Raw genomic sequence first — 20,606 nt, forward strand, 5'->3', positions numbered from 1 at the left:
CTAAAATAATACCTCTATCCAGAATCCTCAATGCCCTCTTTGTATGGAATAAGGAAGACTTCTCTGCCTCGCTCCATTCAGAAACGGGTTAGAATAGTGTAAAGGCCAGTCACACTAGCAGGGTCAAATCCCAGTTCGGTCATTTAATAGCTGTGTGACTTACACCTCCCTGTATTGTACATCAGAGTGCTCAACTGTAAAATGGGGAGGAGTACCTACACCTTAGAGTTGTTGATGGGGTTTATATTAGGGCATCTCTTCCTAGAGGCCGCTAATTCCGTGAGAAGGAACCACGGCCAGACCGTATCAGGCTGCTGCTACGTGTCCGATGATTCAAGAAAACAAGTGTCTGTCTCAACTTTTTGTTCCTTACTGAGTTCGCCTGCCTACGTGAAGGCTACTGAGCCAAAGAAAGAATGTGCAATCTTTAGGCATTATCATCCCGAATGTAGACACAGATCCGGTACTCCCACACCAAATCCCAGCCAGCCAATCAGAAGCACTTTGCAATCTCCCAGGATTAGAAACCCGGCTATCGCAACTCCAGACCTCCCTGGCGCCACGCCCAGACCCGCTCCCAGCTAGCACATGCGCAGCAGTGACTCCATCCGGCCTTGGGGTTACTTTCTCTTTCGTGAACGCGGCTTAAGTCTCTCACGCGTTGACAGTTTTTTAAAATCCTTACACCTATCTCGAGGGAATTTTTGTTTTTAATGCCGTCATCAACTACCTGAAATTTGAATCGTTTTGCTTTCCCATCACCGTGGAACCTTGCCCTTCACTCTGAGGTACGTGTCCCCGAAGAGTTGGCACCCGTCCGTGGTGCAGGTCTCGCGAGAAGGCGACATCTCTCGCGTTACTTCCTTGTTTCCAGAATCCTTAGCGCGAAGTGGGAAAACACTTACTTAGCTCAGCTTTTTATGATCACTGCGGTTTCTTCAGTGGCTTCCCTGTTGGTTCTCCGTGACAAATGGCGGCTTCGGAACAGCCGCTGCCGTTGTCGAGAGGATGTCAGAGCTCTGCTTCGCTTTCTCCGCCGCGGGGCGACCGAACCCTTCTAGTGAGGCACCTGCCAGCCGAGCTGACTGCTGAGGAGAAAGAGGACTTACTGAAGTATTTCGGGGCGCAGTCCGTGCGCATCCTGTCCGATAAGGGGCGACTGGTAAGGGCGCGCCAGTCCCGAGCCTCCGGGGAAGGCCCTTGGCTGTTGACCTGGGGAGGGGGAGTTCTGACAGAAGGAAGAAGACAGAAAAGAGTGAGGGAAATGTGCTTGTGTAGTGGGGGCTTCCCAGTCTTTCCTCCTTCATATCAAAATAGTCCCAAGTCAGGTTTTAATTGGCTCGAGCCTAGGTTAGTCGCCGCGCTGCGGAAAAGGGCAAGTGAGAAAGGCAAAGAAGAAAAAATGAAAAGAGAAGCTTAGTTATGTTCCATTTTCCCATCCTGGGAATCTCGAAACTCCTCTGAATTTGGAGGTATTTCTCTTAGGCTCAAGAGTACTCTCAGAAATATGTAACGAAGGACTGTTTAAAAATCTTGGTACTTATAAGCCAGCGTTAAGACATTAATCAAAATAGAGGAGAAGCTACAGTAGTCGGTAACTTGAGTAAACTAGTTACAGGATTTCTACTAAGTTCTTGACGAGGATGTTATTCATAAAAAATTTCCAACGGAATCCTTCAGGGAGCAATATTTTAAGACTGTTCAAAGTCCAACACTGGGATGTACACAATTACTTTATTCTCCTTTATACCTGAAGATGTTTTAGATGAGTTCTCTCCATTAAAATAGCAGTGGTGATGTTAAGTTTCTGCCAGATGGCCTGTGATGGGGCAAAACATCAGTGGTTGAAGTCTCCTCACGTGTTTCTAATAATGCAGCCAGGGTTGAGAATTACTGAGTTAGGAGAAAGACCAATTTAAACTTTGCATTTGGCTATATAAAGGAAGGTTTAGATCGTAGATGCGTTATACATGGAAGATATTTTATATGTTTGGATGGTTTAAGGGTGGTCCTCTGTGTATAGTAAGGGTTTTTAAACTTATGGACTGTCGAACTACTTGAAAATATATGTAAAACATGCTGTGTGTGTGTGCCCCTTTATATGAGAAAATCTTTCATCTCAAAGAAGTTTGATCCTAAACTGATTCAAAAGCAGTGTACTGAATTTAGTGATCAGTTAAATGATCTGGATTTTCTGTCCTTTTCTGTGATTTTATTAATGTGTCAAATCACTGTCAGCTGGTAAAATATCAGACTTCCTTATGAGAAATTATATTTGAAATAATTTGTACCTTCTTTTTCAGAAACATACAGCTTTTGCTACTTTCCCTAATGAAAAAGCAGCTATAAAGGTATGACTTTTTCTTTTCTATTATTAACAATTTTCTGTTATCCAGTTTTAAAAAATGGAGCATAATTTTAAACTATAGTTTTTAAAAGCAAAAGGGTTTGTATTTTCAAATACAAAAAGGGTTTGTATTTCCATAGGCTACATTTGGTTTGTCATTTGGCAGATTTTGCCCAATGTTTGGACATAAGACTTGTAGATTAACTGGAACATGAATTAAAATTGAATTGTAATCTCATATGTAATTAAAAGTGACAAATTCTAAAGGATGCAAACATTGATAACTATCTCTGTAACTGTTGCAAGACAAGATGTTTTAAGCATTATATGGAAAATATATATATTTAAAAAAATCCTAGGGGATCATTTGCAAAGGAGGTGACCTTTGAGGTAGGCCTTTAATGATTAGTTAGATTTTGAGAAGAAAACAAAGGCAGTTGGACCTTCCAGGTTTAGAGAACACTAAATAAAGCTGTGGGGCATGGAAAGTCCTAAGTGGAGCAAAAACTAAGGGTTGAAATTGAAATAGGACTTGGAAGATAGGTTGAGTCTAAATTTGGGTGGAAGGGAGGGAGGGATTGAATTTTGTTTAGTAGTTATTCTTAAGGCACTTGATATATTTGAGCTGACCAGTAATATGGTCAGATCTGTGAAAGACATCTGGTAGAGTTCATGTAATGGATTGGATATGGAAAAAGATTAGAGTTAGAAAGACCAAATGGAAAGCAAAGACAAGAGAAATGTTATAATGGCTAAGGCAAGAGAAAGGATCTGAATAAGGCAGTAAGAAGACAAAGGAAGAAGTAGATACAAATTTGGTAGAGATTGTGTTTTTTGGTCCTGTGATCCCTGTAGATGTAGTGGTTGAGAGAGAGGGAATACTTGGAAATTTTTGGACTGAGTTATTGGGTTATTACATTAGTTGACAGGGGCAGGATTCAGAGGATGTTTGCAAAGGTAGGTAATGAATTCACATATTATCTATTAATTTTGTGGAGTCTGTGGGCTACTTCTGTGGAAGTATTTTAAAAACAATTAAAAATATGGACCTAGAGCTGAGGCAGGGTTAAAAATAGAGTTTCCTCAACAAGGTAAATGGATATGGTTGCCCAAAGGGAGAAGAGCCAGCAAAGAAGACTGGGAGGGAGAAGATAAAAAGGAAGTAGAACTAGAAAATAAATTTTCATGGATGCAAGGAGAAGAGAGTTTTAAGAAGATAAGATCCTGTGATGACACAAGGTGAAGAATGAACACAGTCTATTAGTAAAGTATTTTTATTGTGAAACTATAGAAATGACCCAAATTCTTATCAATAAAAGGGAAGGATACTTTAAATTGTAGTATATCCATACACTGGACTACAACCCTCAGAGAATGAGCTCAAATGAATATGTATTAATAAGGAATGTAGCCCAGATAGAGTACATGAATAAAGTTGCAAAACATATAATATGTAACCTTGGAATTTTGGAAAACTAGTATCAATACTGTGTATGTTAGTTTATGCATAGAACAAAATGTAGCAGAGCTATACACCAAATTGAATAATAAATGTCTTTCTCCAAGGATGGGATTACAGAGGACTTTCACATTATATGTATTAAAGTATAGGAAAAATTTTTTTTCAGAAAAGACCTTTTGAAATATAGCATAAAAAGTGTTTAGTATAATATGGTAATGAAAACCACCTTGTTTTAGAGTCAAGATTAACTTGGAGGAGAGGGCATGGAACCAGTCATTGTCTAACATTAAAACTTAAAAGCCATAACTTTGAAAAGAATGTGTGACATAGATTTTGAGAGGAAGAAACTTAAAGCAATTCAGCTGTATTTCAGATAATCAAAGGCTCACTGATAGTAAGAGGTCTAGGCTGATTTAAGGACTTGAAAATTATTGAAACGTATAGAAACTTGCTTTGTATAATGGAGTCGAATAAGGATGCATAAAGATGGTAGAATAAAATTATAGTCCTTGTTGGGCTTCCCTGGTGGAGCAGTGGTTGAGAGTCTGCCTGCCGATGCAGGGGACACGGGTTTGTGCCCCGGTCCGGGAAGATCCCACATGCCGGGGAGCGGCTAGGCCTGTGAGCCATGGCTGCTGAGCCTGTGCATCCGGAGCCTGTGCTCCGCAACTGGAGAAGCCACAACAGTGAAAGGCCTGCGTACCACAAAAAAAAAAATTATAGTCCCTGTTAAGGCCTAACGTTCCATTTGTTCAAAAAATATTGAGTGCCTGCTATGTGCTAGATAGTGCTTTAGGTCTTGGGATATATCAATGAATAAAACACAGATTTATGCCCTCATCGGAGCTCACATTCTCAAAGGGGAGACAGACCATAAATAATAAACTTAATGAGTTTAATATTTTAGAAAATGATAAATACTATAAAAAAAGAACGATAGGATCAGGAGTGCTGGGTTGGGAGGATTAAGCTACAGTTAAGGTAGTTATGGTCATATTTGAGCAACACTTTAAAGGAAGTGAAGGAAGTTAGCTAAGGGAATTTTGGGGAAGTGCATTCTAGTAAGAGGAATAGCTGGCATGCACTAGCTTGTGGCTAAAGCAAAAAAAATGAGGGGAGATATTGAATTTGAGGTCAGAGAAGTAAGAGGGCCATATCATGTAGGTACTGTAAGGACCATAGATGTTACTCTGAGTAAAATTGGGAGCCATTGTAGTATTGTGAGCAAAGCAGTAACATAATTCACCTTATATTTAAAAGTATCACTTTGTGTTGAGAGTAGATAGAAGGCAGGGAAGAGTAGAAACAGGGAAATCTCTTAAAAGGTTATACTGTTAATTCGGTCCAGAGATGATGGTCGCTTGGACCATGATGGTAGCAATGGAGATGGTAGGAAATAGTCAGATTCTGAATATATTTTGTAGGTAGAAGCAAACAGAATTTCTCAGTGGCTTGGATATGCAATGTGGGAAAGAGGTGTTAAGGATGGTTCCAAGATTTTTGACATGAGTAAGTGAAAGAAGGGGGTTACCATCGGAAGGTTCCCTATGGAGACCATTTGAGGGGGGATGGGGAGAGAAGATTCAATTCCTGAAGTCTTAATTTTAAAATATTTAAAATTAAGAGAAGCTTTCCAGTAGTTTGGATATATGTTCCTGGATTTAAGGACAGAGGTTTGGGCTGAAATTATAAACTGTGAAATCATCAGCATAGAGATGGTTTTTTAAATTAGGGTGCTGGATTAGATAGAGAGGACCAATAATAGACCTCTGGAGCATGACAGCATTAAGAGTTTGAGATGGCATAAGCCACCGTGATTGAGGAGTAGAAACAAATGAGCTGGGAAGAAACCTGTAGGAAATTATAGTGTCTAGACACCAAGTGAAGAACATGTATGAAGGAGGGAGTGGAGTGATTGCATTAAATGCAGTAAAATGAAGATTGAGAATTGACCATTGTTGTGGCAGTACAGAATTTGTTGTTTATGACAAGCAGTGTCAGTGGACTGATTAAGGCATGAACCTGATTGGAGTGAGTGTGAGACTGGATGGGCAGGGAGGAATTTTAGATAGAGGGCATAGATAATTCTTGAGTTTTACCGCAAGAGTAATTTAAAGCGAAGTGAGGGTGGGGGCGGGTGGGCGAGAGTGATAAGTTGGATCAACAGATGAAGAAAAAATATTTTTTAGGATGGGAGAAATCAGACTATGTTTGTATGCTGATGTCGATGATCCAATAGAGGACAGAAAATTAGCAATGTAGGTAGGAACACACCCTGTACAGTTCCAGAGAGCAGAAGAGAGGCTGGGATTTAGTATACAAGTAAAACAACTAGATTTAAATAAAAACATGGATTGTTAACATGTGATGACAGATAGAAGATAGAATATGTGGATGCAGAAGCTGGTAGATGGAAACTTATGGTGGGAAATCTGAAGTTCTCATCTTGTTGCTTCAGTTTTCTCAAAGTAGGAAGCAGTATCCTAGGCTAAAATAATGTGACAGGAGTATTGTGAGGTTGAGGAAGAAGGAAATAGTACAAAATATTGTCTTAGAGATTGGTAGAAAAAATGAACTAATATATTTGACTGTGGCTTCCTTAAGGGTCATCCTCAGATTTGTGGTTATGAATTTAAAGTGAGACTAGCCCAATTCATTATGTTGGTTTTTCTAACCATTTTCAGCTGCCTGGGTATAGGCAGCATTGTATTTAACCAGATCTTAGTTTTCCTAAGTGATTGGAAGCAGTTGCTTAATAAGTAATGAAGTCTTGGCAGCCTGAGATGAGAAATGGGTAAGAAATAGCCAAGGAAATGTTACGAGCGTTAACAAAAAACATGTATAAATTATTTATATATGGTCTCTAACAAATAATTTTGGTACAGTTATTAATTTTTTTTTTTTACTCTTTCAACTGAAGGCATTGACAAGACTTCATCAACTGAAGCTTTTAGGTCATACTTTAGTTGTTGAATTTGCAAAAGAGCAAGATCAGGTTCATTCACCATGTCCTTCTTCAAGCACTGAAAAAAAGAAAAGGTATGTAGATAGGTTTTCGTACATTTTAAAAGTGTTTTTTTTAATCCGTTGTATTGCTCTTGGATTGTTTTCAGACTAGCAGGTAAATAATTTGAAACAGTAAATGGTTATATCTCCCTACTGAATCTAGTACATTAAAGCAATGTATTTGTTCATTCCTAATTGTGCATTAGGAACCTGAGTATTGATTTAATATTAGGAATTAATCAATGTGAAGTGGGAAAAGAGTAGGGGGAAAAGCATTCAACTTTAAGTGGAGGGAAGGTAACTAGTATAAAGTCCTTGTGTTAGATATAGTAAGGTGTCGTGAATAGGCGTGGCCTGGTATTTGGGTCCCAGCTGTTAATTCTTTGTAGTTATACAACCTTTATAAATTTGCTTTACACCAGTGGCTCTCAAAGTATAATCCCTGTACCAGCTACATCGTCTAGGATCTTGACTGGAAGAAAGATTCTTAGGCCTTAACCTCGTCCTACTGAATCAGAAATTTGGGGTATTGGGGGTGGGGAGGAGGATAGGCCCCAGCAGTCTGAGTTTTAACAGACCCTCATTGATGTACATTGAGGAAATTTGTGTGCCACTGATTTATACCATGTGAACTTCAGTTTTGGTGGGGTGGGGGTGTCAGTGAGATTTATCATACCATCTTCATAGGGTTGCTGTGAAGAGTAAATGAAAATGTGCCATGCCTTCTATAATACCTGGAATAGATACTCTTTTTTATTGGTGTTTACTTAAGAAATAGTTGAAAGTTTTACTTATGGAACTGTTTTCATAATGCCTTGTTTAAAAAGATAATATGTCATTTTTGTATGCAATTTTTCATTGTATTTCTAAAGGTAAGATCAACTTTGATTCTGTATTTCTTAGGTCTGATGATACTGTGGAAGATGATAAAGAAAAGAAAGAACTTGATTGTTTAACCATAGAAAATGGAATTGCACCAAACCATGGGTTAGCATTTTTTGTTTGTATTTCATTATTCTTTTGGTTTTGTTTTGGATAGGTGGTATATGTGGGGGATGTGTGTGTATTGCAAATAAGATAATTTTTTAAAGAACATTTTATTATATATCGTGCATATTTTTAATGTGTTGATTAAACATACTGAGCTCTAAGAGTTTGTCACTGAATTTGGTTCCATTAAAATGTTCAAAGTTGTAAGATATTCTCTGATAAGAAATGCCGTATTGTTCTGTAATGCAATCAGAAGGCAAGTTTCTTTTTAAATGTAATCAATTGGATCTTTTAGGAACAGAGTACTCTTACTGAATCATTTGAGCAATTTGTATGTTATTAGGTTACCTAAAATGAGTTATTGATATGAAACTTATTAAAACACAATAAGCATTTTTAAATATTTTTTTTAGGCTGACTTTTCCTCTAAATTCATGCCTCAAGTATATGTACCCACCACCTTCAAGCACAATTCTAGCAAACATAGTAAATGCTTTGGCAAGTGTGCCTAAGTTCTACGTACAGGTAAGTAGAATAAAACGTTCCTCAAAGTAAATACTTGTATAACCTTATATGTTACTTTTCATGCTAATTCTCAAACTTTTTTTAATAATAGTATTACACTAATTCCTGTAGGGACAATGATGTTTCAGTATTTTAAAGTTGTCTTAGTTTGTCCTGCTATAACTAAGTACCATAGCCTGGGTGGCTTTTAAATAATAAAAAATTATTTTTCACAGTCTAGAGGCTAGAAGTTGGAGATCAGTGTGCCAGCACGGTTAGGTTCTGGTGAGGGCCCTCTTCTGGGTTACAGATGGCCGTTTTCTCTTTGTATCCTCATGTAGCTGAAAGAGGGTGAGAGAGCTCTCTCTTGTGCTTTTTATAAGGGACGCTAATCCCATTTATGGGGGTTCTACCCTTATGACCTAATTACTTCCCAAAGGCCTTATGTCCTAATGCCATCCCATTTTGGATTAGGATTCAACATAAGAATTTTGGAGGGGGACACAAACATTCAGTCCATTGCAAAAGGTAATAAAAAATTACTACATTCAAGTAAAGGCTTTTATAAACTATAGCTTAAAAATACTAACATGTTTAGTATTAATAATACTAATAAACATAAGCTAATTTGGGAAATATAATTTCGGTAATTCTTTGTTACTTTAGCATACACCTTTTCCTTTCTTAAAGGAAAGGACATAGAGGACCCCTCAGCAAATGCTTGAAAGTACTGACAATAAAACGTACTTTTAAGTACAAAATATAGATGATACTTATCTTCTTTGTTGTACTTCTCTGTGTTTCATAATTTCACAATAATCAAGGGAAAAAAACAGTTCAGTAAATTTTTATGTTGTAAGAACATGACATTTTTAATAATGAGAATAATTGTATTTGTAGAATTGACAAATATTTTAGGAAGGCTAATCTTCTGAGATACACCAGTGCCTGAGATATACTAGTTTATCCCTGTCCTGGGATTATAAAGGCAAGAGGTGGTCTTTCCTTTGCACTAAAGTAATGAATAGTGTTATTGCAAAGTTTTTAAGTACATAAAATATCAGATATGAGTTGAATCATCATTTTTCTATTTTATTTTAAATGTTTTACCACTTTTATTAAGGTGCTTCATCTTATGAATAAAATGAATTTGCCCACACCTTTTGGACCAATTACTGCAAGGCCTCCCATGGTAAGAAAGCTCTTAGAATTTTCAAGATTCAAAATTTCTCTTCTTGAGGTGAAATTATTGAGGCTAAATTTTACAAATGTTGTGTCAGTGACCTCTAATGTGTATTGAAAATGAACAAGTGTAAAGTTAACATAATAATAGTCCAGTGGAGAATTGAAAGTGGGAGAAAGCCAGAACATTAAAGAGATGCTTTAATTTATGCATCATTTCTGCCAGTGTTGTTGTTCAGGCCTTTGACCTAGGATGTTGTGCTATCCTATAGGACAGTTACATTTAACATACTGAATTGTCTAAAATTTCTATCTTTCTGGTTTTATTTAAAAGGTTGATGATTTTTTATTAGAATTTACTGTGCAGATCTATCAATAATTTCAATGGTAGGCTATGTCTGCTCTTGAATAATTTTAGTTATTATTGGGTTGGCCAAAAAGTGCCTTCAATTTTTAAGTAAAATAAAAGACACATTTTTCATTTTCACCAAGAACTTTATTGAACAGTGTATTTACCGTTTTGTTCCACTACCTTCTGCCATATTTCAGGCAACTTCATAATTCCATCTTCCCAAAACTTTTTATCTTTTTGAGCAGAGAACTGTTTGTTCCAGATGCCTTTTACAGTCTTCCAGGGAATTGAAATTTTTTCCATTAAGAGAATTTTGTAAAGACCAAAATAAATGGAAATTGAAGGTGCAATGTCTGGTGAATACGGTAGATGAATCAGAACTTCCCAGCCAAGCTGTAATAGTTTTTGCCTGGTCATCAAAGAAACATGTGGTCTTGCGTTATCCTGATAGAAGGTTATGCATTTTCTGTTGACTAATTTCGGGTGCTTTTCGTCAAGTGCTGCTTTCAGTTGGTCTAACTGGGAGCAGTACTTGTTGGAATTAATCATTTGGTTTTCTGGAAGGAGCTCATGATAGAGGACTCCCTTCCAATCCCACCATATATACAGCATCACCTTCTTTGGATGAAAACCGGGCTTTGGTATAGTTGGTGGTGGTTCATTTTGCTTGCCCCACGATCTCTTTCATTCCACATTATGGTACAGTATCCACTTTTCATCGCCCATCACAATTTGTTTTTAAAACGGAACGATTTCATTACGTTTAAGTAGAGAATCGCATGCGGAGATATGATCAAGAAGGATTTTTTTCACTGAACTTAGGTGGAACCGAAACATCAATGCGATTAACATAACCAAGCTGGTGCAGATGATTTTCATTGCCCGATTTGGATATTTGGGGTATGTCGGCTACTTCCCGCGTGCTATGACATTGATTGTTCTCAATTAATGTCTCGATTTGATTGCTGTCAACGTCAACTGGTCTATCCGACTATGGAGCATCGTCCAGCAAAACTTTGCAAACCACTTTTGACACATTTGACCAGTCACAGCACCTTCTCCGTACATTGCACAAATCTTTTTTTGCATTTCAGTTGCGTTTTTACCTTTCTTGAAATAATAAAATATAATATGCTGAAAATGTTGCTTTTTTTCTTCCATCGATATTAAAATGGCCACACAAAAATTCACCAGTTTTGATAATTTTTTTTTTTAAATGTACGTTGATATGACAAGCTGTCACAAACAAAATGGTTTCAAATGAAGTTAAAGACAGCTAACCGCTAATAGAGCCATCTTACGGAAAAAAACGAACGAACCTTTTGGCCAACCTAATATTTTGCTATAGTACTCTTAGTACTTATTTATTTATTTATTTTTTATTAATTGGAGTATAGTTGATTTACAATGTTGTGTTAGTTTCAGGTGTATACAACAAAGTGAATCAGTTATACATATGCATATATCCACTCTTCTTTAGATTCTTTTCCCATATAGGCCATTACAGAGTATTGAGTTTCCTGTACTATACAATAGGTTCTTATTAGTTATCAATTTTATATATAGTAGTGTGTATATGTCAACCCCAATCTCCCAATTTATCACTTCCCCCCTGTTGGTGATAAATTTGTTTTCTACATCTGTGACTCTTTCTGTTTTGTAAATAAATTCATTTCTACCATTTTTTTAGATTCCACTTATAAGTGATACCATATGATATTTATCTTTCTCTGACTTACCTTCACTCAGTATGACAGTCTCTGGGTCCATCCATGTTGCTGCAAATGGCATTACATCGTTCTTTTTTAATGGCTGAGTAATATTCCATTATATATATATGTACCCTTAGTACTTTTTTTTTTTTTTTTTTGTGGTACGCAGGCCTCTCACTGCTGTGGCCTCTCCCGTTGCGGAGCACAGGCTCCGGACGTGCAGGCTCAGCGGCCATGGCTCACGGGCCTAGCCGCTCCGCAGCATGTGGGATCTTCCTGGACTGGGGCAGGAACCCACGTCCCCTGCATCCACAGGCAGACTCTCAACCACTGCGCCACCAGGGAAGCCCGAGAGCTAACATTTAAATAGAAAATTTGCTTTTGTATTGTGTATTGGTTGCTTTTCTAATGTGTATACTATTAGCTGCATAATTTTTCTTTATAACCCCAACACCTCAATTCCTGGCACATTGCAAAGATTATGCTAGCTGCTATTAACAAATAAAACTCAAATCTTAGTAATTTAACACAATACAAGTTATTTTTTGCTCGTGCCAAGTTCATTCCAAAAGTAGGGCAGAATGGTGTTCTCCTTTACTGAGTCACTTAAAAGATAAGTTATCTTCATTATTTGCATTCCCAAGTTGGTGAGGACATCACCATGCAGCCTGCAGATCAAGAAGAAAGAGAGAATTATATGTGTGGGAGTTTTTTATGCTAACATTTCATTGACTAAAATTCAGGGGAAATCTAACTGCAAAGGAGGTTTGGAAATTTAGTCCAGCTAAGTGCCAAGAAAGAAGAAACAAGTTTTGTGATCAGCTAAAGGCTGCTAAGACAAGTATTTCATCAATATATGTTGAATGTGTAGAAGAAAATCATGAGGTAGAGAGATGTGAGAATCATGTATCTGAATGGAAATGGTTTTCTAAACATCATAGATTACCATAGTATTTTTGCTTTGTTCTTTTAATTAGTATGAGGACTATATGCCACTACATGCTCCTCTTCCACCTGCATCTCCTCAGCCACCGGAGGAACCTCCTTTGCCAGATGAGGATGAGGAATTATCTAGTAAAGAATCAGAATATGAAAGCAGTGATGATGAAGACCGTCAAAGGTTTGCAATGTCAAATAATATTTGTTTAGATTCTAAGAAACATAGAATATGGGAGAGAGATTCTCTTGCTCTTCTTAAGTTTTGCATACACTTCTTCATAATTCGGGGTCTTTAGAATTTGTCCATCCCCAACTCCCCATCATGCTATAGATTAAGACCTGAAACTAGATATCAAGACTTACGGGAACATTTTTGTATTATGAGTAATTTTTTGGATTGATGATTATGGTATACAGTTGATCCTTTATTTATTTATGACCAGCATCAATAATTACAGTGCTTTTATGGTCTTCTGAAGACAGCATGTGCAGAATGGTGAAAAATTTGAGTCTCTTGACATGCACATTCCTAGATGAGGTAGAACAAGGTGACATTCTGCCTTCTTGCTTCAGCTCTCATACCGTAAACAAGTGTCTTTTTCACTGTCTATTTGTACCATGTTTTGCACATTTTTGTGCTGTTTGTTGTTGATGTTGCTGTTTAAAATGGTCTCCAAGCATAGTGTTGAAGTGCTGTCTAGTGTATCCAAGATCAGGAAGGTTGTGATGTGCTTTATGGAGAAAATGCTGTGTGTTAGATAAACTTTGTTCAGGCCTGAGTTATAGCACTATTGACTGTGAGTTCAATGTTAATGAATCAACAATATATATTAAATAAGGTGTTCTTAAACAGAAACACACGTAAAACTAGGTATGTATTGATCAACTGATGTGAGCACATGCTTGCAGAAACATCAGTGCCCTAGGGGCAGTGATCCATTATTTACTAATTCAGTGTTTGTGGAGACTTTACAGAACAAAATTAAGTTATATTTCTGTTTTTGTCAGCTTATTCCCCTGGACTTTATTCACCTCAGAATAATTTCTAGAGCAATTCTATAGGATTTTATACAAAAACATTCACAAAAATTACTGCAAATGAATTATTCTTTTATTAGTTGTTCTTGATGATCTACATATATTTTGTTTAAAGATTCTGGCAAAGAGCAGTAAATTGTTAATAATATTCAGGTATATAATCCACAGCATAGCCTAAAACAGGAATTGCTAAACATTTTCTGTATAGAGCCAAAGAGTTCTGTTGTAGTGGAAAGCAGCCATAGATGATACCTAAATAATTGGATGTTGCTATCTTCCAATAAAACTTTTTATTTAAGAAAAACAGACACTGACTAGATTTGGTCCTTTGGCTGTAATTTGTCAACCCCTAGCCTAAAATACCTGTGTAGGCCAATGATGGGAATCTTAGGCAGATATGCACAGAAGCAACCAGATACAGAAGGAGTGGTTGACAGGAGTCAAAATCCAAGCAGAGAATCTAAGCAATATATACAAGTAATCAGCAGCAATTTGACTATTACTGAGGCAACATCCACTTGAGTAGTGGCTCCATATATTTTCTCTTTCTTAAGGAAGGAGTTATGTTGGAACTACTAAAATAGGAGTGAATAGAGTATCTGTCTTGAATAGAGACAATAAGGAAGGCTGGCAGTTCTTAATAGACTAACTTGTTAAATAAAGAATGTAGAACATTGCAATGGGCTAATTACTTAACCTGTAAATTTTATTTTCTTTATAAAAATAATGATAGTAATGAGAAATGCTTTAATAGGCTAGCTAAAACCATTTTTGTTTTTGTTTATTTAGGTTTCCATTTAGGGATGTAGTGAGGAATTCTGCTAATTCATCTTGAGTCATGAGAACAAAGCCTTTGCATGAACTAACCTCTGGTTTCATGCTTCTCTGTTATCTTCTGGAAATATAAAATATGCCACTATGTATTTGTCAGCAGATTAGTTATTGATTAGTTACTTAACATATGCCTTGCACTGTGTAGAGCCTTAGTATACTTTGGGTGAGCAATCTATGAATATAGACATATATTTTGTATAACTGGATTTATTCATAAAATTTTTGGTAAACTGTGATTGTTAAGAGGCTTTAAAAATTTATAACATGTTTTCATTTTTCCTCGCTTAAGGAAAAAAGGTTTAAAACTTATTTTAACCAAATTCTTCTTCACTACATTTTATTGTGCTTGTTTTGCTTTCAAATTTCGCAAACTTAACTCTGGAGAAGTAGAGCTGTGACTAGTGGTTTTTGAACTTGCTCTGTGGAAGCACTATATCTGATCCTGTGGAAGATCCAAGAAAGCCTAGACAAGATCTATTCTAAATATTATTCATAACCATAATGGAGATAAGCTATGTATAAGGTATCAATTGTCACCCCTTGATTGATTAAGCTACTTCAGAGTATAGTATTTGAAAACTGTTCTCAAGTATCTTTTTTATATAATGATGCTTTCCAACAATTATGTACAAAATATTTTTAAGTAAAAGTACTTAAGTCCAGTTCTCTTTAATAATTAGAATATGAATCAAAATAATTTTACTACGTTCATAAGGTCTTTTGAATATTAGTCAAGAAAAGAGCAATAAAGTTACAGAGATTATATTTAGTGTATTTTGTTTAACTTTTTGGCATCAAAGTTCCGTCATTTGGGTAACTAATAATTTTTTTAGTAAAACATATCTTTAAAAATTGCAATTAAGGAAATTCCAAATTCCTTCAAACAAAGATGAAAGTTGAGCAAGGAGATTTGTAACTTGAGCTTTTGTCAGATTGATTATATCTTATTTGATGGCTTAGAAATTATACTTATGCCATGTAAATCATTTTATAATTTATAAGCTCAATACAAATTTGTTTAACAAAAGCAGTTGTAGATAGCTATGCTTCTACACAAAGAAATCTTTTCTACTTTTCTTTCCTCCAATGTAGAATGACCAAACTAATGGAACTAGCAAATCTTCAGCCCAAAAGACCAAAAACAATAAAGCAGCACCACGTGAGAAAAAAGAGAAAAATAAAGGATATGTTGAATATACCATCATCTGCTTCACACGGGTAATTTTGTTTTGGATTGTTTTGTTTTGGATAAGGGTTTTGTATGTACTTTGTCTGATTGCTTAACTCAAATCATACCTCACTCTGACTTTTATTTCATCAGTCCACTGGTTTACCAGTGACTGCTTATTTGCCAAATTCACAAGTATCCTTAATTCTCAAAGTTGACCAGCATTTGATACTATTGACTACCCCAGGTTTCAAAATTGTCCACCCTTAATTTTACATTCTTTTTTTATTTCTCATCTTACTTCCTCTCTTCCTTCCTACTTTTTTCTTTTGTGACTTTCTCTTACTCACTTGCTTTTTTTTTAAATACTGGATTCCATATACTCCTGTCCATTGTCATTTTCTGTTCATATATTTATACTGCTTATTAATATCATTAATTTTTTTATGGTTCACCTGTTGCAGCTAATAGATTCCAAATCTCCATCTCTAGATTTAACCTCCTGAGATCTAAAATCTTCATTTCCAGCTTCCTATTTGCATACTCAGAGTGTCTTGTAGGCACTTAAGATATTATCCAAAACAAAATTCATTTACTTTCATTATCTCTTTCTCCTCCTGCATTCACAGTTTTGATGATGGCATCCATCACCAATGTGTTTATATGAAATTTTGTTAATTTCTCCTAACTCCACTACCTGATATCAAACATTTTTTTACTTCGAAGTACCCTACCTGGTAAAAGTTCACATGGCTTAGCACACAGGACCCACCTTTAAATATTTATCAAATATGTGATACGTTCTCTGCTAAATATTATGGGGTTTGGATCACTCTTCCAAAGCTCAATGCTATCTTTTCAAACAGTGAGTTAATAGTCTTATGGGTAAGTAAGCCATATGCACAGATGACTGTTGCATTAGCAATTATAATAAATGACATAAGAAGAAGATGTAATTAAGAATGAAGTGTTGTGAGGAAGGAAATGTCACAGCCAGTCAGGAAGTCTGGAAAGACTTTAAGAGAGAGGAGACATTTGAGCTGGGCTTGAAGGATGAGAGGCAAAACTTAGGCAGGGAAGAGATATCCAGTGTGAATGAAAAAGTGAGTTTCCAGAGGTAGGAAAATTTGGTGCGTAGGAATAGAAATGATGAAAGGGAAAGCTGGAAGGATGTGGAGAGATCTGCCTTAAATGTTAAGTTATGGTGTTTGAATACATTGAGGGAGCCATTGTAATGCCACTGATATTAAAAACAATTAAGAATTTCTTTCAGACTTTGTCACCTTGTAATAAACTTTCCAGGAAAATTATGTAGATGTTGGGTGATGGTCAGGGCTATGGGTACGAAAGAATTTTATTAGGTATAAATTAACTTCTGACTATGTCTTAAACTTTCAGTTAGAGTAGAGAAATTGCCAATGAAATAGTACTTATTACTGTGTATTTAGTTTGAAATATATTGTCCTTTTTTTCCTTTTTCACCGATTATCTGACATTTTGCTTAACAAATTTTCTTTGAAATTATGGCAGAAATTTTACTTGCCTTTTTGCCATGCAATTCTATGTATTTTAATATCTTAATCAGATGAAAATTGCCATTAATTGCAATTTTAATTTTATTCAGCTTTTCTACAATGTAAATTTCCCTTGAACTTGTAAGTAACTTTATAAATAGAGGAAGAAGTTTGTTAAAATGATCTTTTTACATTTTTAAAGGAATGGGTCTTTGGGTTTTTTAAAATTATTATTTCCTGTTAAGTATACATAATATGATGCATATTTCTCACCTATGTATGTTTTGACACCACAGTCCCATGCTTTTGATCTGTAGCAGCACCAAACAATTAAAAATTAATACAGTTGACCCTTCAACAGCACGGGTTTGAACTGTGTGGGTCCACTTATATGCAGACTTTTTCTCAATAAATACTACAGTACTACATGATTTGAGGTTGGTTGAATCCCTAGATATGGATCCACAGATATAGAGGAACCATGGATATGGAAGGCTGATGAAGTTATATACAGCTTTTCAACTGCTGCAGGGTTGGGGCCCTTAACCCCTAAGTTGTTCAAGGGTCAGCTGTAATGTGAACCAATTAAATTTTCCAATAGCCACATTAAAAGATAAAATTAATTTTAATAATATATTTTATCCAACTGATTATATCTGAAATGTTATTTTAACATATAATTAATATAAAACGTTATTAAAACGTTTTATATTTCTTTTTTCACACAAAGTTGTTAAACTCTGGCATATATTTTGTACTTAGAGCATAAGTACAGCAACATTTCAGATGCTTATTAGCCACATGTGGCTTGTGGCTACTGCATTGACCTGCATAGGTTTATTATATATAGTATATAGAATACAGTGCATAAAATGCTTACATTAAACATAGAATGAACTTTTTTGCTTATTGGTAAATATCCTGAAGTTTAGAATCAATAGTCCTAAAGTCCTATCTCTGTCATTTACTGAGTGACTTTATGCAGTTTCTTAACACCCTTTAGCCTCAAACTCCTTATCTGTCTAAACTAGGAATTTAATAATACCTATATGAGAACATTTGTTAGGATTTATTGAAGTTAAATGTAAGTTACTTTGTTCAATGCCTATAGTGTGTTTTATCAGTGTTAGCTTTTTAAATTTAAAGTAAATATGAAATGTTTTACTCAAAATTTTATTTGCAATTACAAAGTAATGCTGTGATTGTTTGTAAACAGCAGTTTACATCCAGTGTTGTTACCTTCGGATGTATTTGACCAACCACAACCTGTAGGTAATAAAAAAATTGAATTCCATATATCTACCGACATGTCAGCTGCATTTAAGAAAGATTTAGAAAAAGAACAAAATTGTGAAGAACAAAATTTTGGTAAGTGTATTCTAGTTCTTTAACATGCTATGTAAAAATTCTTCTCAGTTTTTTTTTGTATTAAAATTAAATTTTATATGTTTCTGTTTTTTTAGTATTTGTGAATATATTTAAAATATGCAATTAGGTCTTTGTTAGTGTCTTAGAATACTATCCATTTTAAACTTTTTTATATAACTAAAATTGGAGCTTAGTGGTAAGATTGTCACAGTTACCTTTTGCTAGTAATGAACTCTAAGGTGAGGCTTACTCTCATTTTTGCTGATGTTTACACTAAAAATATGATAAAAGAGTTTCTTGTATTGATCTGTTTTTTCATTGCTTATTATATGTGATGCTCTGGTTTTATTAGTACAGTTGTATTATTGGTTAGGAAAACAAGCAGTGTGATTATTTTTTGAGTTGTAGATTTCATGTAAATTTTTTTTTTTTAATCCAAAAGACATGGAAGCTTATTTACAAGATACTGTTCATTAAGTTTGAAGATAATGTATTGAAATTACAGATTTTTTTCTGCTTATTTTAAACATTAATTTGATGTTATACTACAGTGGCATTTCCTTGTTCTTTAATTTTTAAATTTCAGAAATAATACCAGCTTATAGAAAATATAATCAAAACAGGAGCATATAAAGTTTTAAAAAGTTAACACCTCAAACCCCACTGTTCCCTATCCCAATACTTAGAGATAACCATTGTTAATAATTCGGTATGAAAATAGTCCTTCCAGATCTTATCCTATACTTGTGTATAAACATTTTTTTCCCCTTACTTCTTTTTTTAAGTAGCCATCATGGGTTATTTTTTTATGGTTGCATAGCACTCCGTAGTATAGTTATAACAATCTTTATTTAATTATACTCTATTATAGAAGTTGAGGTTGTTTCCATTTTCTTTATTATTACAGCAAATTCTGGAATTTACATTTTTGTACATATATCTTTGAGCACTTGTGTGAATATAGGATAGAGTTCTAATAAGTATTGCAAATGTACTGAGTGATAAACTGTAACTGGTTTTAATTCCTGTCTCTCTGATGGTTAGTGAGAATGCATTGCCTTTTCAGATAGCTCCTTTTTTGTTTGTTTCAGTATTTATATTTTTGTATGGTTTTCTTTCTTATCTCATGACTAGTCACCCCTTGACACAAATTTTTATTTTTTTAAGTTTAATTTACTCAAGGACTTAGACCTTTGTGAGGTGGGGACAATTGTCCCATTCTGCATCAACGTAGAGTAATGCTGAATTAACAGTAAAAACAGTTTTAAAAGTGTTTTTTCTTACTGATGCCTTCAGACCACAGGAGGTCTGTTGGTACGATGGCTTTTCTATGTTATGAGGAGACTTTTATAATCCTAAGTATGGCATGTTATTTGCATCATTTTCAGAGCTTTTTTAGGGTTTTGTTTGTTTTTTTAGGTAGTATAACTGGAATTTTTCTACTGAATGTTTAATCCTGTCCTTCCCAACCCTCTCCCCCAAGTCAGTTTAATTTTTGCTGAAGCTAAGATTCATGTTTTCTGAATGCAATCCATTATGTTGCTATGTTGTAAATTTAAAATTTATAATGGTTTTTAATTTTCCTAATTGAATAATTAAGTGTGCAAATACTTCTTTTTCCTGACTTTGATTAGGATTGGCTCCTTTTTTTTTTCCCTGGTGGGAAGTATAATGGATGTTTTTTTAGTACCCTCAAATGGAAATGTCTTCTTTTATGATTTTCATGTTCTAGTGGCAGAGTTGAGTAGTCATGATAGAAACCATATGGCCTGCAAAGCCTAAAGTATTTACTGTTTGAACCTTTATAGAAAAAGTTTGCTTATCCTTGTTTCAGAGTATTGAGAAAAACACCAAAGAGTTTTAGTGCTAGAATATATCTTAAAAATTAAAAATGGAAAAGAAAAACTGTTTTGAAGGGAGGGATTTTTAATGGCTGATGTCAATGTTAACTCTTAGACTTACCTGCTTCTGAAGTTGATGCATCCAATATAGGATTTGGAAAAATCTTCCCAAAACCAAATTTGAGCATCGCAGAGGAGATTAAAGAAGACTCTGATGAAATGCCATCAGAATGTATTTCTAGAAGGGAGTTGGAAAAGGGCAGAATTTCTAGAGAAGGTAATTTTCATGAAATAAATGAGCATTTATTCCATTTTACATTTATTTGGCCCTTCAGAAGCAAACCAAATC

At 35.2% G+C, this 20,606-nt stretch overlaps 1 protein-coding gene across 8 annotated transcripts in view; it reads left to right on the plus strand.

Annotated features, from left to right (window-relative positions):
* Window positions 1-629: 629 nt before the first annotated feature.
* The window catches only part of RNPC3 (RNA binding region (RNP1, RRM) containing 3), an 81,051-nt gene continuing 61,074 nt past the window's right edge, over window positions 630-20,606 (plus strand). For 5 of the 8 annotated variants that reach the window (XR_003434389.1, XR_003434388.1, XM_027114505.1 and 2 more), the window contains exons 1-10: window positions 821-1,162; window positions 2,304-2,351; window positions 6,730-6,848; window positions 7,719-7,802; window positions 8,219-8,330; window positions 9,433-9,501; window positions 12,533-12,675; window positions 15,459-15,584; window positions 18,265-18,416; window positions 20,373-20,534. Coding sequence is in view for 6 of the 8 variants with exons in the window: in XM_027114505.1 (XP_026970306.1) it covers window positions 971-1,162; window positions 2,304-2,351; window positions 6,730-6,848; window positions 7,719-7,802; window positions 8,219-8,330; window positions 9,433-9,501; window positions 12,533-12,675; window positions 15,459-15,584; window positions 18,265-18,416; window positions 20,373-20,534 (1,207 nt within the window). In the remaining 2 variants the exon portion in view is untranslated. Of the gene's footprint in view, window positions 789-819; window positions 1,163-2,303; window positions 2,352-6,729; window positions 6,849-7,718; window positions 7,803-8,218; window positions 8,331-9,432; window positions 9,502-12,532; window positions 12,676-15,458; window positions 15,585-18,264; window positions 18,417-20,372; window positions 20,535-20,606 lie in introns of those variants that run through there. The other 3 variants (XM_027114508.1, XM_027114509.1, XM_027114506.1) reach the window with 2 other exon arrangements.

This window comes from Aethalodelphis obliquidens, unplaced genomic scaffold (assembly GCF_003676395.1).
Source record: "Aethalodelphis obliquidens isolate GAN/ISIS:26980383/991018 unplaced genomic scaffold, ASM367639v1 scaffold13, whole genome shotgun sequence".
NCBI classification, from domain to species: domain Eukaryota; kingdom Metazoa; phylum Chordata; class Mammalia; order Artiodactyla; family Delphinidae; genus Aethalodelphis; species Aethalodelphis obliquidens.